This window comes from Somniosus microcephalus, chromosome 21, assembly GCF_052327205.1.
Source record: "Somniosus microcephalus isolate GS21.2 chromosome 21, FLI_Smic_1.0, whole genome shotgun sequence".
Classification (NCBI taxonomy): Eukaryota; Metazoa; Chordata; class Chondrichthyes; order Squaliformes; family Somniosidae; genus Somniosus; species Somniosus microcephalus.
In genome coordinates, this window is record NC_141007.1 from 18484811 (window position 1) to 18502362 (window position 17552).

Here is a 17552-nt window from a genome sequence, read left to right on the forward strand (position 1 = left end):
CCCTCTCCCTATTTCTGTCATGGACTATGCTCTCTCTCTATTTCTGCCATGCACTGTGCTCTCTCCCTATCTCTGTCATGCACTGTGCTCTCTCACTATTTCTGTCATGCACTGTGCTCTCTCCCTATTTCAGTTATGCACTCTGCTCTCTCCCTATTTCTGTCATGGACTGTGCTCTCTCCCTATTCTGTCATGTACTGTGCTCTCTCCCTATTCCTGTCATGTACTGTGCTCTCTCCCTATTCTGTCATGTACTGTGCTCTCTCCCAATTCCTATCATGCACTGTGCTCTCTCCCTATTTCTGTCATACACTGTGCTCTCCCTATTTCTGTCATGTGCTGTGCTCTCTCCGTATTTCTGTCATGTGCTGTGCTCTCCAACTTTTCTGTCATGTACTGTTATCTCTCCCTATTTCTGTCATGCACTGTGCTCTCTCTCACTATTTCTGTCATGCACTGTGCTCTCTCCCCCTTTTTCTGTCATGTGCTGTGCTCTCTCTCTATAGCTGTCATGCACTGTGCTCTCTCCCTATTTCTGTCATGTACTGTGCTCTCTCCCTATTTCTGTCCTGTGCTGTGCTCTCTCCCTATTTCTGTCATGTGCTGTGCTCTCTCCCTATTTCTGTCATGTACTGTGCTCTCTCCCTATTTCTGTCATGTGCTGTGCTCTCTCCCTATTTCTGTCATGCGCTGTGCTCTCTCCCGATTTCTGTCATGTATTGTGCTCTCCCTATTTCTGTCATGCACGTTGCTCTCTCTCTATTTCTGTCATGTGCTGTGCTCCCTCTCCCTATTTCTGTCATGGACTATGCTCTCTCCCTATTTCTGTCATGCACTGTGCTCTCTCCCTATCTCTGTCATGCACTGTGCTCTCTCCCTATTTCTGTCATGCACTGTGCTTTCTCCCTATTTCTGTCATGTACTGTGCTTTCTCCCTATTCTGTCATGCACTGTGCTCTCTCCCTATTTCTGTCATGCATTCTGCTCTCTCGCTATTTCTGTCATGCACTGTGCTCTCTCCCTATTTCTGTCATGTACTGTGCTTTCTCCCTATTCTGTCATGCACTGTGCTCTCTCCCTATTCCTGTCATGTACTGCGCTCTCTCCCTATTCCTGTCATGCACTGTGCTCTCTCCCTATTTCTGTCATGGGCTGTGCTCTCTCCCTATTTCTGTCATGTACTCTGCTCTCGCTATTTCTGTCATGCACTGTGCTCTCTCCCTATTTCTGTCATGCACTGTGCTCTCTCCCTATTTCTGTCATGGGCTGTGCTCTCTCCCTATTCTGTCATGTACTGTGCTCTCTCCCTATTCCTGTCATGTACAGTGCGCTTTCCCTATTCTGTCATGTACTGTGCTCTCTCCCTATTTCTGTCATGCACTGTGCTCTCTCCCTATTCTGTCATGTACTGTGCTCTCTCCCTATTTCTGTCATGCACTGTGTTCTCTCCCTATTTCTGTCATGGGCTGCGCTCTCTCCCGATTCTGTCATGTACTGTGCTCTCTCCCTATTCCTGTCATGTACTGTGCTCTCTCCCTATTCTGTCATGTAGTGTGCTCTCTCCCTAATTCTGTCATGTACTGTGCTCTCTCCCTATTCTGTCATGTACTGTGCTCTCTCCCTATTCCTGTCATGTACTGTGCTCTCTCCCTATTCTGTCATGTACTGTGCTCTCTCCCAATTCCTGTCATGCACTGTGCTCTCTCCCTATTTCTGTCATACACTGTGCTCTCCCTATTTCTGTCATCTGCTGTGCTCTCTCCGTATTTCTGTCATGTGCTGTGCTCTCCAACTTTTCTGTCATGTACTGTTATCTCTCCCTATTTCTGTCATGCACTGTGCTCTCTCTCACTATTTCTGTCATGCACTGTGCTCTCTCCCCCTTTTTCTGTCATGTGCTGTGCTCTCTCTCTATAGCTGTCATGCACTGTGCTCTTTTCCCCTATTTCTGTCATGTACTGTGCTCTCTCTCGATTTCTGTCATACCATGTGCTCTCTCCCTATTTCTATCAGGCACTGTGCTCTCTCCATATTCTGTCATGTACTGTGCTCTCTCCCTATTTCTGTCATGCACTGTGCTCCCTCCCAATTTCTGTCATACACTGTGCTCTCCCTATTTCTGTCATGTGCTGTGCTCTCTCCCTATTTCTGTCATGTGCTGTGTTCTCCACCTTTTCTTTCATGTACTGTGCTCTCTCCCTATTTCAGTCATGCACTGTGCTCTCTCTCCCTATTTCTGTCATGTACTGTGCTCTCTCCCTATTTCTGTTGTACCGTGTGCTATCTCCCTATTTCTATCATGCACTTTGCTCTCTCCATATTCTGTCATGTACTGTGCTCTCTCCCTATTTCTGTCATGCACTGTGCTCTCTCCCTATTTCTGTCATACACTGTGCTCTCTCCCTTTTTCTGTCATGTGCTGTGCTCTCTCCCTATTTCTGTCATGTGCTGTGCTCTCTCCCTTTTCTGTCATGTACTGTGCTCTCTCCCTATTTCTGTCAATCACTGTGCTCTCTCCCTATTTCTGTCATGTACTTTGCTCTCTCCCTATTTCTGTCATGTGCTGTGCTTTCTCTCCCTATTTCTGTCATGTACTGTGCTCTCTCCCTATTTCTGTCATGTACTGTGCTCTCTCCCTATTTCTGTCCTGTGCTGTGCTCTCTCCCTATTTGTGTCATGTGCTGTGCTCTCTCCCTATTTCTGTCATGCACTGTGCTCTCTCCCTATTTCTGTCATGTGCTGTGCTCTCTCCATATTTCTGTCATGTGCTGTGCTCTCTCCCGTTTCTGTCATGTACTGTGCTCTCTCCCTATTTCTGTCAGGCAGTGTGCTCTCTCCCTATTTCTGTCATGTGCTGTGCTCTCCAACTTTTCTTTCATGTACTGTGCTCTCTCCTTATTTCTGTCATGTACTGTGCTCTCTCTCACTATTTCTGTCATGCACTGTGCTCTCTCCCAATTTCTGTCATACTCTGTGCTCTCCCTATTTCTCTCTTGTGCTGTGCTCTCTCCCTATTTCTGTCATGTGCTGTGCTCTCCACCTTTTCTTTCATGTACTGTGCTCTCCCCCTATTTCTGTCATGCACTGTGCTCTCTCTCCCTATTTCTGTCATGTACTGTGCTCTCTCCCTATTTCTGTCGTACCATGTGCTATCTCCCTATTTCTATCATGCACTGTGCTCTCTCCATATTCTGCCATGTACTGTGCTCTCTCCCTATTTCTGTCATGCACTGTGCTCTCCCTATTTCTGTCATACACTGTGCTCTCTCCCTATTTCTGTCATGTGCTGTGCTCTCTCCCTATTTCTGTCATGTGCTGTGCTCTCTCCCTTTTCTGTCATGTACTGTGCTCTCTCCCTATCTCTGTCAATCACTGTGCTCTCTCCCTATTTCTGTCATGTACTGTGCTCTCTCCCTATTTCTGTCATGTGCTGTGCTTTCTCTCCCTATTTCTGTCATACTCTGTGCTCTCCCTATTTCTCTCTTGTGCTGTGCTCTCTCCCTATTTCTGTCATGTGCTGTGCTCTCCACCTTTTCTTTCATGTACTGTGCTCTCCCCCTATTTCTGTCATGCACTGTGCTCTCTCTCCCTATTTCTGTCATGTACTGTGCTCTCTCCCTATTTCTGTCGTACCATGTGCTATCTCCCTATTTCTATCATGCACTGTGCTCTCTCCATATTCTGCCATGTACTGTGCTCTCTCCCTATTTCTGTCATGCACTGTGCTCTCCCTATTTCTGTCATACACTGTGCTCTCTCCCTATTTCTGTCATGTGCTGTGCTCTCTCCCTATTTCTGTCATGTGCTGTGCTCTCTCCCTTTTCTGTCATGTACTGTGCTCTCTCCCTATCTCTGTCAATCACTGTGCTCTCTCCCTATTTCTGTCATGTACTGTGCTCTCTCCCTATTTCTGTCATGTGCTGTGCTTTCTCTCCCTATTTCTGTCATGCACTGTGCTCTCTCCCTATTTCTGTCATTTCCTGTGCTCTCTCCCTGTTTCTGTCATGTGCTGTGCCCTCTCTCCCTATTTCTGTCATGTGCTGTGCTCTCTCTTCCTATTTCTGTCATGTACTGTGCTCTCTCCCTATTTCTGTCATGTACTGTGCTCTCTCCCTATTTCTGTCATGTGCTGTGCTCTCTCCCTATTTCTGTCATGCACTGTGCTCTCTCCCTATTTCTGTCATGCACTGTGCTCTCTCCCTATTTCTGTCATGCACTTTGCTTTCTCCCTATTTCTGTCATGCACTGTGCTCTCTCCCTATTTCTGTCATGGGCTGTGCTCTCTCCCTATTTCTGTCATGTACTGTGGTCTCGCTATTTCTGTCATGCACTGTGCTCTCTCCCTATTTCTGCAATGGGCTGTGCTCTCTCCCTATTCTTTCATGTACTGTGCCCTCTCTCTATTTCTGTCATGTGCTGTGCTCTCTCTTCCTATTTCTGTCATGTACTGTGCTCTCTCCCTATTTCTTTCATGTACTGTGCTCTCTCCCTATTTCTGTCCTGTGCTGTGCTCACTCCCTATTTCTGTCATGTGCTGTGCCCTCTCCCTATTTCTGTCATGCACTGTGCTCTCTCCCTATTTCTGTCATGTGCTGTGCTCTCTCCCTATTTCTGTCATGTGCTGTGCTCTCTCCCTATTTCTGTCATGTGCTGTGCTCTCTCCCGTTTCTGTCATGTACTGTGCTCTCTCCCTATTCCTGTCATGTACTGTGCTCTCTCCCTATTTCTGTCATGCACTGTGTTCTCTCCCTATTTCTGTCATGCACTGTGCTCTCTCCCTATTTCTGTCATGTGCTGTGCTCTCCCTATTTCTGTCATGTGCTGTGCTCTCTCTTCCTATTTCTGTCATGTACTGTGCTCGCTCCCTATTTCTGTCATGTACTGTGCTCTCTCCCTATTTCTGACATGTGCTGTGCTCTCTCCCTATTTCTGTCATGCACTGTGCTCTCTCCCTATTTCTGTCATGTGCTGTGCTCTCTCCCTATTTCTGTCATGTGCTGTGCTCTCTCTCTATTTCTGTCATGCGCTGTGCTCTCTCCCTATTTCTGTCATGTACTGTGCTCTCCCTATTTCTGTCATGCACATTGCTCTCTCTCTATTTCTGTCATGTGCTGTGCTCCCTCTCCCTATTTCTGTCATGTACTGTGCTCTCTCCCTATTTCTGTCATGCACTGTGCTCTCTCCCTATCTCTGTCATGCACTGTGCTCTCTCCCTATTTCTGTCATGCACTGTGCTTTCTCCCTATTTCTGTCATGTACTGTGCTTTCTCCCTATTCTGTCATGCACTGTGCTCTCTCCCTATTTCTGTCATGCACTGTGCTCTCTCCCTATTTCTGTCATGCACTGTGCTCTCTCCCTATTTCTGTCATGTACTGTGCTTTCTCCCTATTCTGTCATGCACTGTGCTCTCTCCCTATTCCTGTCATGTACTGCGCTCTCTCCCTATTCCTGTCATGCACTGTGCTCTCTCCCTATTTCTGTCATGGGCTGTTCTCTCTCCCTATTTCTGTCATGTACTCTGCTCTCGCTATTTCTGTCATGCACTGTGCTCTCTCCCTATTTCTGTCATGCACTGTGCTCTCTCCCTATTTCTGTCATGGGCTGTGCTCTCTCCCTATTCTGTCATGTACTGTGCTCTCTCCCTATTCCTGTCATGTACTGTGCGCTTTCCCTATTCGGTCATGTACTGTGCTCTCTCCCTATTTCTGTCATGCACTGTGCTCTCTCCCTATTCTGTCATGTACTGTTCTCTCTCCCTATTTCTGTCATGCACTGTGCTCTCTCCCTATTTCTGTCATGGGCTGTGCTCTCTCCCGATTCTGTCATGTACTGTGCTCTCTCCCTATTCCTGTCATGTACTGTGCTCTCTCCCTATTCTGTCATGTACTGTGCTCTCTCCCTAATTCTGTCATGTACTGTGCTCTCTCCCTATTTCTGTCATGCACTGTGCTCTCTCCCTATTTCTGTCATGGGCTTTGCTCTCTCCCTATTTCTGTCATGCACTGTACTCTCTCCCTATTTCTATCATGCACTGTGCTCTCTCCCTATTTCAGTTATGCACTGTGCTCTCTCCCTATTTCTGTCATGGGCTGTGCTCTCTCCCTATTCTGTCATGTACTGTGCTCTCTCCCTATTCCTGTCATGTACTGTGCTCTCTCCCTATTCTGTCATGTACTGTGCTCTCTCCCAATTCCTGTCATGCACTGTGCTCTCTCCCTATTTCTGTCATACACTGTGCTCTCCCTATTTCTGTCATGTGCTGTGCTCTCTCCGTATTTCTGTCATGTGCTGTGCTCTCCAACTTTTCTGTCATGTACTGTTATCTCTCACTATTTCTGTCATGCACTGTGCTCTCTCCCCCTTTTTCTGTCATGTGCTGTGCTCTCTCTCTATAGCTGTCATGCACTGTGCTCTTTTCCCCTATTTCTGTCATGTACTGTGCTCTCTCTCGATTTCTGTCATACCATGTGCTCTCTCCCTATTTCTATCAGGCACTGTGCTCTCTCCATATTCTGTCATGTACTGTGCTCTCTCCCTATTTCTGTCATGCACTGTGCTCTCTCCCAATTTCTGCCATACACTGTGCTCTCCCTATTTCTGTCATGTGCTGTGCTCTCTCCCTATTTCTGTCATGTGCTGTGTTCTCCACCTTTTCTTTCATGTACTGTGCTCTCTCCCTATTTCTGTCATGCACTGTGCTCTCTCTCCCTATTTCTGTCATGTACTGTGCTCTCTCCCTATTTCTGTCGTACCGTGTGCTATCTCCCTATTTCTATCATGCACTTTGCTCTCTCCATATTCTGTCATGTACTGTGCTCTCTCCCTATTTCTGTCATGCACTGTGCTCTCTCCCTATTTCTGTCATACACTGTGCTCTCTCCCTTTTTCTGTCATGTGCTGTGCTCTCTCCCTATTTCTGTCATGTGCTGTGCTCTCTCCCTTTTCTGTCATGTACTGTGCTCTCTGCCTATTTCTGTCAATCACTGTGCTCTCTCCCTATTTCCGTCATGTACTGTGCTCTCTCCCTATTTCTGTCATGTGCTGTGCTTTCTCTCCCTATTTCTGTCATGTACTGTGCTCTCTCCCTATTTCTGTCATGTACTGTGCTCTCTCCCTATTTCTGTCCTGTGCTGTGCTCTCTCCCTATTTGTGTCATGTGCTGTGCTCTCTCCCTATTTCTGTCATGCACTGTGCTCCCTCTCACTATTTCTGTCATGCACTGTGCTCTCTCCTCCTTTTTCTGTCATGTGCTGTGCTCTCTCTCTATAGCTGTCATACAATGTGCTTTCTCCCTATTTCTATCAGGCACTGTGCTCTCTCCATATTCTGTCATGTACTGTGCTCTCTCCCTATTTCTGTCATGCACTGTGCTCTCTCCCAATTTCTGTCATACTCTGTGCTCTCCCTATTTCTGTCATGTGCTGTGCTCTCTCCCTATTTCTGTCATGTGCTGTGCTCTCCACCTTTTCTTTCATGTACTGTGCTCTCTCCCTAATTCTGTCATGCACTATGCTCTCTCTCCCTATTTCTGTCATGTACTGTGCTCTCTCCCTATTTCTGTCGTACCGTGTACTATCTCCCTATTTCTATCATGCACTGTGCTCTCTCCATATTCTGCCATGTACTGTGCTCTCTCCCTATTTCTGTCATGCACTGTGCTCTCCCTATTTCTGTCATACACTGTGCTCTCTCCCTATTTCTGTCATGTGCTGTGCTCTCTCCCTTTTCTGTCATGTGCTGTGCTCTCTCCCTTTTCTGTCATGTACTGTGCTCTCTCCCTATCTCTGTCAATCACTGTGCTCTCTCCCTATTTCTGTCATGTACTGTGCTCTCTCCCTATTTCTGTCATGTGCTGTGCTTTCTCTCCCTATTTCTGTCATGCACTGTGCTCTCTCCCTATTTCTGTCATTCACTGTGCTCTCTCCCTGTTTCTGTCATGTGCTGTGCCCTCTCTCCCTATTTCTGTCATGTGCTGTGCTCTCTCTTCCTATTTCTGTCATGTACTGTGCTCTCTCCCTATTTCTGTCATGTACTATGCTCTCTCCCTATTTCTGTCATGTGCTGTGCTCTCTCCCTATTTCTGTCATGCACTGTGCTCTCTCCCTATTTCTGTCATGCACTGTGCTCTCTCCCTATTTCTGCAATGGGCTGTGCTCTCTCCCTATTTTTTCATGTACTGTGCTCTCTCCCTATTTCTGTCATGTGCTGTGCTCTCTCTTCCTATTTCTGTCATGTACTGTGCTCTCTCCCTATTTCTTTCATGTACTGTGCTATCTCCCTATTTCTGTCCTGTGCTGTGCTCACTCCCTATTTCTGTCATGTGCTGTGCCCTCTTCCTATTTCTGTCATGCACTGTGCTCTCTCCCTATTTCTGTCATGTGCTGTGCTCTCTCCCTATTTCTGTCATGTGCTGTGCTCTCTCCCTATTTCTGTCATGTACTGTGCTCTCTCCCGTTTCTGTCATGTACTGTGCTCTCTCCCTATTCCTGTCATGTACTGTGCTCTCTCTCTATTTCTGTCATGCACTGTGTTCTCTCCCTATTTCTGTCATGTACTGTGCTCTCTCCCTATTTCTGTCATGTGCTGTGCTCTCCCTATTTCTGTCATGTGCTGTGCTCTCTCTTCCTATTTCTGTCATGTACTGTGCTCTCTCCCTATTTCTGTCATGTACTGTGCTCTCTCCCTATTTCTGTCATGTACTGTGCTCTCTCCCTATTTCTGTCATGCACTGTGCTCTCTCCCTATTTCTGTCATGTACTGTGCTCTCTCCCTATTTCTGTCATGTGCTGTGCTCTCTCCCTATTTCTGTCATGCGCTGTGCTCTCTTCCTATTTCTGTCATGTACTGTGCTCTCCCTATTTCTGTCATGCACATTGCTCTCTCTCTATTTCTGTTATGTGCTGTGCTCCCTCTCCCTATTTCTGTCATGTACTGTGCTCTCTCCCTATTTCTGTCATGCACTGTGCTCTCTCCCTATCTCTGTCATGCACTGTGCTCTCTCCCTATTTCTGTCATGCACTGTGCTTTCTCCCTATTTCTGTCATGTACTGTGCTTTCTCCCTATTCTGTCATGCACTGTGCTCTCTCCCTATTTCTGTCATGCACTGTGCTCTCTCCCTATTTCTGTCATGCACTGTGCTCTCTCCCTATTTCTGTCATGTACTGTGCTTTCTCCCTATTCTGTCATGCATTGTGCTCTCTCCCTATTCCTGTCATGTACTGCGCTCTCTCCCTATTCCTGTCATGCACTGTGCTCTCTCCCTATTTCTGTCATGGGCTGTGGTCTCTCCCTATTTCTGTCATGTACTGTGCTCTCGCTATTTCTGTCATGCAGTGTGCTCTCTCCCTATTTCTGTCATGCACTGTGCTCTCTCCCTATTTCTGTCATGGGCTGTGCTCTCTCCCTATTCTGTCATGTACTGTGCTCTCTCCCTATTTCTGTCATGCACTGTGCTCTCTCCCTATTCTGTCATGTGCTGTGCTCTCTCCCTATTTCTGTCATGCACTGTGCTCTCTCCCTATTTCTGTCATGTGCTGTGCTCTCTCCCTATTCTGTCATGTACTGTGCTCTCTCCCTAATTCTGTCATGTACTGTGCTCTCTCCCTATTTCTGTCATGCACTGAGCTCTCTCCCTATTTCTGTCATGGGCTGTGCTCTCTCCCTATTCTGTCATGTACTGTGCTCTCTCCCTATTTCTGTCATGCACTGTGCTCTCTCCCTATTTCTGTCATGTACTGTGCTCTCTCCCTATTTCTGTCATGTGCTGTGCTCTCTCCCTATTTCTGTCATGCGCTGTGCTCTCTTCCTATTTCTGTCATGTACTGTGCTCTCCCTATTTCTGTCATGCACATTGCTCTCTCTCTATTTCTGTCATGTGCTGTGCTCCCTCTCCCTATTTCTGTCATGTACTGTGCTCTCTCCCTATTTCTGTCATGCACTGTGCTCTCTCCCTATCTCTGTCATGCACTGTGCTCTCTCCCTATTTCTGTCATGCACTGTGCTTTCTCCCTATTTCTGTCATGTACTGTGCTTTCTCCCTATTCTGTCATGCACTGTGCTCTCTCCCTATTTCTGTCATGCACTGTGCTCTCTCCCTATTTCTGTCATGCACTGTGCTCTCTCCCTATTTCTGTCATGTACTGTGCTTTCTCCCTATTCTGTCATGCACTGTGCTCTCTCCCTATTCCTGTCATGTACTGCGCTCTCTCCCTATTCCTGTCATGCACTGTGCTCTCTCCCTATTTCTGTCATGGGCTGTGCTCTCTCCCTATTTCTGTCATGTACTGTGCTCTCGCTATTTCTGTCATGCAGTGTGCTCTCTCCCTATTTCTGTCATGCACTGTGCTCTCTCCCTATTTCTGTCATGGGCTGTGCTCTCTCCCTATTCTGTCATGTACTGTGCTCTCTCCCTATTTCTGTCATGCACTGTGCTCTCTCCCTATTCTGTCATGTGCTGTGCTCTCTCCCTATTTCTGTCATGCACTGTGCTCTCTCCCTATTTCTGTCATGTACTGTGCTTTCTCCCTATTCTGTCATGCACTGTGCTCTCTCCCTATTCCTGTCATGTACTGCGCTCTCTCCCTATTCCTGTCATGCACTGTGCTCTCTCCCTATTTCTGTCATGGGCTGTGCTCTCTCCCTATTTCTGTCATGTACTGTGCTCTCGCTATTTCTGTCATGCAGTGTGCTCTCTCCCTATTTCTGTCATGCACTGTGCTCTCTCCCTATTTCTGTCATGGGCTGTGCTCTCTCCCTATTCTGTCATGTACTGTGCTCTCTCCCTATTTCTGTCATGCACTGTGCTCTCTCCCTATTCTGTCATGTGCTGTGCTCTCTCCCTATTTCTGTCATGCACTGTGCTCTCTCCCTATTTCTGTCATGTGCTGTGCTCTCTCCCTATTCTGTCATGTACTGTGCTCTCTCCCTAATTCTGTCATGTACTGTGCTCTCTCCCTATTTCTGTCATGCACTGAGCTCTCTCCCTATTTCTGTCATGGGCTGTGCTCTCTCCCTATTCTGTCATGTACTGTGCTCTCTCCCTATTCCTGTCATGTACTGTGCTCTCTCCCTATTCTGTCATGTACTGTGCTCACTCCCAATTCCTGTCAAGCACTGTGCTCTCTCGCTATTCTGTCATGTACTGTGCTCTCTCCCTATTTCTGTTATGGGCTGTGCTCTGTCACTATTTCTGTCATGTACTGTGCTCTCTCCCTATTTCTGTTATGGGCTGTGCTCTCTCACTATTTCTGTCATGCACTGTGCTTTCTCCCTATTTCTGTCATGTCATCTGCACTCTGTTCCTTTTTTGTATCAAAGGGACTCGACCAAGGGGAGGTTGTTTTTAGGTAATTTTAATCAAATTATAAAGAAAGTCTTACAGGAAGACAAATTGTATTGCAACCATTGAATCGATCGTACGGCTCCGGGAAGAGCTCAGGAAACATTTTAGCTAAGAGCTAAAACTCTGGATACTAAAAGGACGCATCGCTGTCACAAACCACAGACAGTTAAAACCACACACCATTCACTGAGGAACGAAACTTCGAGGAGTTTTGAACAGAAACACACCCACTGCACTGAAATTCAAACACTAGGTTCGGTGGCTTAATGGCCCCTACTACATCTTGGAGACTGGGTCTACGGTGGGAGGTCCTCGCTGCTCTATGGGAGTTTTGCACTGTCTACAAGAAGCAATTGAGTGCATTTCTAATGCGGGATGACGGACATTGACCATCAAGGTTGATTGGCACCTCTGCCATTCATTAACACAAAGCATGGCATCAGTCGACTAAGATTCCCTGTTCAAATATAGTCTTTGCAAAGTTCTCGCCGCTTTTGCCCACTGGTCTTCGTTGGACGTTTTCGTTCAAGAATTATTTCTTTTAAAATTTCTCTTTTAGGATTGTGCAGCAGTCCGTTGGTCCTTTTGCCCTCTGCCCTCTCGCTGATGGGTGGGCTCAAATGGGGCGATGGCGGCAAAGGGAGAGAGAGTGGACTGTAGGCCCATCACCCCCAAGGTCACGTAAACCAAACCTCGCTGGACCGGCCTGTTCTCCAGCCCCTCCTCACAGAGTTCCAGCTGAGTGACACTCTCGAGAGTCTTTGTGCAATTAATACAAACGCAGAGCACATCAAGTAATGTGTAAAGCTCTCTTTACGACGTCAGTTTCAAAGCCCTATGTTTTCATTATTCAGATCAATAAAAAAAATAGATATGACAATCCATTGTAAAATTATGTGTTAAATATGTGGTACTATATAGAATGTATTGCACATATGTTAACATTAGAAACACTTTTTTTGTAAGCACAGTGAAGATCCATCAGGATTGTGGATCTGTTAGATACACAAACTTAAATATATTTGTTTTATGCGGGGCAGGTGGCGGGGGGAATTATTGATAGGTAACAGGATTTCTAAGTCTAGAAGTCAAAACCATAGCAACAGCCTAGCAACTGTAAGCATGGTAAAGTGTTGTACAGGAAACTTTGTGATATCCGGCACCGACAGAACCGGCGTGTTGCCGATCTATCAAAACTGCCGGACATACAAAGTTAATGTTGAAGCATACGGAGGTTTTCATCTCCGTATCTGACAACAAACCCTGTTGCTTAGCAACAACTTCTAAAGAGTCGGCTGCAGCTGCAAGCGTCTCTCGCTGAAGCTGTTGCTATAGCTACAGACCTTGCAGTGCCTGACTGGGAAAAAAAAAGAACGAGAACTAAAAAAACTTATAGAAAATGGCTCCTGATTTTTGCCGTTAGATCGAGTATTCCGGACACACAACCTCAGATAAACCAAAGTTTCCTGTAATGCCAAAAGGTCAACTGTCCCCTCAAATGGTTGCTACAAGTCGGATCGTGTAGATGTCTTTACTGCTCGCTAACTCTTGCTCTAGCGGCCTGAGATACAATAGACCCAATGGCCTTTCCTCATCCTGTTTTTTTTTTTACGCTGTTAACTGGATTCCTTCCCAGCAGGCAAAGTTGATATTCAACAATCTGATTGGCCGGCAGGCCTTTTGTTAAGTTTAATGTAAAAGTACACAGTGCCCGTTAGCCGGCTTGGCAGAAGGCAAGAGGATCGGCTGACTGGAAGATACTGACTGACAATGCCAACTGGTCCCAGAAGGACCATGCCAACTGCCCACAGCTGAGAGAATGAGCTTCATCACAAGAACAACAATGGGGGTGTCATTTTAAGACCCCTTTACTAACACTGGACACATAACTCATTTGCCGCCACCCACTGTAAAATTACACATATGCCTGTAAGCTGTTCTGGCCTCAGTAACAATGATATGTAAAGCCAGATCTCCCAGACTCCATCACCTTCAGACCAAAACACATGAAGAACAATGAATGAGAATTTCCTAACTGCAGGTGTCACTCCATAGTCTGAGCTCAGTGCTCCTCACCCACAATCCATGCACCAAACGTGATTGAGTCTGAGAGAGATAATAAAATCACATGCCCCACCAGAGAAGTCTCATGTTAATCACCCTTTAGACTATATCTGGAGTTGGCTGCCATTTAATGGGTGGACTATATAGGGCGCCCATCATCTGGGCTTCATAAAGCAGAGGGTTGACTCAACTCTTTTGGACATTTTGTGGAGCAAGTGCTTGTTGAATTGAGTGAGTTTCATTGCAGTCTCCTTCTCCTGTCCCTTTAACCCAAAACGCACCGAATGTCTTCTGCATTCATTTCTCATTATTCCAAACTAGCCTTCTCCATCTTCTGGTCTCTCGACAGATAAGCTCCCCGTGAACCAGTGGGTTAGCTGGCCAACACAGACACTGGTGATTACACATGAGCTCACCACTAGCATAATCCTCACTGTTACAGATGCGGTGAAGCAGAAACCGGTACGGTGGGCAGGGACCAAGCCTGTTCAGGCCTCACTGTTATGGTCACAGTGGGACACAGAAGGAGAGGCGATGCAGCAACGAGCCTTCTCAAGCACACAGTGATGCAAAAGAGAGACATACAGCACAGAAACAGGCCATTCATGCCTGGACGACGGGGGTTGTTGGGGGGCGGTGGGTGGGGAAATATTTGGGGAGATTTGAGTACTTTGGAGCTTCACTAATAATAATTATTTTTAAATTGTCACAAGAGGACATCCCTTTGCCTGTGATTGTTGCACTGGGCTAATTGATCTCTTGACTTCTGTAATTCTAGCAATTATCTCAAATGTTATTTGTTTATGTTCAATAAGTATTGACTTCATAGTGTTGTAAAGTCAGGCCATTACTGGTTATTAAATGAGATGTTAGGACATTTAGCAGCTTAACATGCTGGCAGTGCCAGGGGGAAGGGTAGATAGAGGCTGAAGGCTGCAAGGTGAAAAAAAGGTTAAAGTTGACATTTTAAAATTCAGAAAGAACAAATTAGCATGATCTGATACGGGAAGTCACAGTCATATTAGTGAAAGGCTAGTGTAAATAATGAAGACTTGTGCCGAGTGATCACCCCTCCCGGTGAACACTACCCAGCCCTTAGGAAGAAAGTCATCTGAACAGTAGCAGCTGCCACAACTTGATCATTGGGCAATACCCTTAACTTTCGCTCTTAACATATAATAAAAAAAACGGATCCTTGCACAGGAACCGATCCTAATCGGTCGAGATCCTCGCTACGGTTGTGCCCAGTTCTTGGGACCGTTGTGCTGCTTCCTCTCTTGCTGTCCACCCATTGCGTCAACACGAATTGAGCATATTGCTTTAAAAGTGTTAGGACTGGGCCAAGTGCCACGCCATGGCACCTCTCACTTTGACTGGCCCAAAGACACAAAGCAACTCAGTCACAACTGGTAAGAATCAGCTTAGGGTGAAGGCTCCGAAGAGCCATGTCTGACACAAAGCCCCACTGGAAGTCTGAGTCTGAGCCCCAGTCGGCAGTTCGCGTTGACTCCAGAAGCAACAAACGACCATTTCCTTCGGTAATAATAAGTTTGTTACTCTTTAAAACACGTTTCCTATCACATTTAAAGCCGCCCACATCTTGGACACAGTACAGTGTAATCTAGACGCAGATCTCAATGGGTGTGGCAACCGGAATCCTGGTGTTGCTGCTCTCCCTCGATACTCTCTCGTAGCTGCTGGTAGATGAGAGGGAGCTAGATGTTGTCATGGAGGAGAAGCGTGAGGATGGCGTTTCCACGGCAATGGTGTTCTTGCCAACATTGCACACAGGGGACAGGCTCTGTTGCTTCATCCTGGCCACCAGGTCTTCTTCAGAGGACGAGCTCACATCAGCAATGCTATTGCTACAATCTGTGTCCAGCATCCACCGATAACTCAGGTACCTGAAGATCTCCTTGACAGAGCATCTCCTCTCTGGTTCAACAGGCAGAAGTTTCCGGAACATGCGGAGAGCATCGTCGGTGAACCGCCTCCATTGTGATGGCACGCTGGATCCTCTGCGCTTCTGCCATCTCACAAACTCATCGTAGAAAGAGTCTGAAAGTAGGGCTTTCTCCCAGGGGAAATTTCCTGTGAGCATGCAGAAGAGCAGCACCCCAAAAGCCCAGACATCAATGCTGTAATCCACTGAGAAGCCCTCATGTTTGGAGGCATCGCAGAGCTCTGGGGCAGTGTAAGGGATGGTACCACTCACCCGCTTGACAGGAGTGCCAGCCCGACGAGTCATCCCAAAATCAGACAGTTTAACCTTGCGGCACTCCTTGTCAAAGATGAGGATGTTCTCTGGTTTGATGTCACGGTGAACCAGCTTCCTGCTGTGAAGATAGTCCAGAGCTAAGGCAACTTGGTGCACACAGCGCTTGGCAATCTGTTCAGGAAGGCCAACCTTTGTGAGAAAACAATAAAGCATATGTTACCAATATTGTACTCCTCATCAACTACACGTGACTTCAGACACAGGAACATTGGGATGTAGGACCTCAAACCTAACACTAATGGGTTGGAGGACCCCAAATCCAAGGATAATGAGATGGAGGCCCAGAGCTAGTGAGATGGAGAGTCTTGAGTCCAGGGAGCGTGGAAAAGAGAACTTGAAACCTAATGATGGTGGGATGAAGGAATTCCAAACCAGCGATAGTGGGATGGAGACCTCAAATTAAGGAAGGTGGAATGGACAATTCTAAAAACTAGATGTTAGATTGGAGGATCATAAACCCAAGAAAAATGGGATGGAGAACCTCAAACTTAGGGATAATGGGATGGAAGGCCTGAAATTCAGGAATAGCGGAATAGAGGAATTCAGACTTAGGACTAATGGGAATGGGTGACCTGGGTATAACATAACAAGTCTTCAAACTTAAGTATAACGAGATAACAGATTTCAAGCAATGATTCTCCATTTTACCTTAATTTAAAGAAAACCCTCATACACTTATTTTTAACCATGAGTTTATAAATGAACGAGTCTTGCACAAAGTAGATAACTGGATAGCAGAAAATGGCCAAAAGAAGTAAAGGAAGCGACAGAGAAGGTACAACATTGTTTGGTGTCTGATTGCTGATGAAGGTGTTGTGTACCTGGGGAGGAATGATGTCAAACAGGTCCCCCGCAGTCGCATATTCCTGGGCAAACACATAATACTCATCGGTTTCAAAGGCTATCCCAAACATGTCAATGATGAAGGGTGAAGCTGACAGATAGAGGGAGATGCTGTACTCTCTGAGGAAGCTCTTCAGTTTGGTCGTCTTCTTCCTCAGGAACTTCAAGGCCATTTTGGTACCTGGAGCGAGAAAAGAATAAAGTGGATAATTTTATTCACTGACCCATCATTTACATGCATGCCATTCGACCTGAGGAACCTTGGGTCCAATTTTAACTTTTTTGGATACATGAGTTTTTTTGCACTGTTGGCAATGAATGGGGTTGGTGGGGGTGAGGGGGGGAGGGGGTGTTGGGGGAATCTAGGCCCAGACATTCAGTATGTTAGAGAGTTAGATAAGTCTGTGGAGGGGCAATCACAGAATCACAGAAACCCCACAGTGCGGATAGAGGCCATTTCGGCCCATCGAGCCTGCACCGACACATATCCCACCCGATCCCCGTAACCCCTACACCAACACATATCCCACCCTATCCCCGTAACCCCACGTATTTAATCCCCCTAACACTAAGGGTTAATTTATCATAGCCAATCAACCTAACCCGCACATCTTTGGACTGTGGGAGGAAACCAGAGCACCCGGAGGAAACCCATGCAAACACGGGGAGAATGTACAAACTCCACACAGACAGTCACCCGAGGCCAGATTCGAACCCGGGTCCCTGGCGCTGTGAGACAACAGTGCTAACCACTATGCCACCGTGCTGCCCTCTATGCCACCGTGCTGCCTCTCGAATCAGGTTAGGAAGAGAAATAAGAGAATAATGTGGGGAGTGTGCAACATAGTGAACAGCCACCAGAAACCCTCCCACCCATGAATGGGCCATGGGCCTTCTTGGGGTATTTGCAGCAGGCTGCAGGATTTTAAACAGGAAATGGGTATATCGCATTGCCTCCATAGCAACAGTCATTGCCCTTAATAAAAGGAATTCATTCTGTATGTTTTGACATAGGAGGCACTGT

The 17552-nt window shown here is 46.6% G+C and overlaps 1 protein-coding gene across 2 annotated transcripts in view; it reads right to left on the bottom strand.

Annotated features, from left to right (window-relative positions):
• Positions 1 to 11335: 11335 nt before the first annotated feature.
• The window catches only part of LOC147102632 (serine/threonine-protein kinase SBK1-like), a 30735-nt gene continuing 24518 nt past the window's right edge, over positions 11336 to 17552 (bottom strand). For both annotated transcript variants that reach the window (XM_085963309.1, XM_085963310.1), the window contains exons 2-3: positions 16507 to 16709; positions 11336 to 15814 (exon numbers count right to left, since the gene is read on the bottom strand). In XM_085963309.1, coding sequence (XP_085819435.1) covers positions 15029 to 15814; positions 16507 to 16709 — 989 coding nt within the window. In that variant the 3' untranslated portion in view covers positions 11336 to 15028. The remainder of the gene's footprint in view (positions 15815 to 16506; positions 16710 to 17552) is intronic.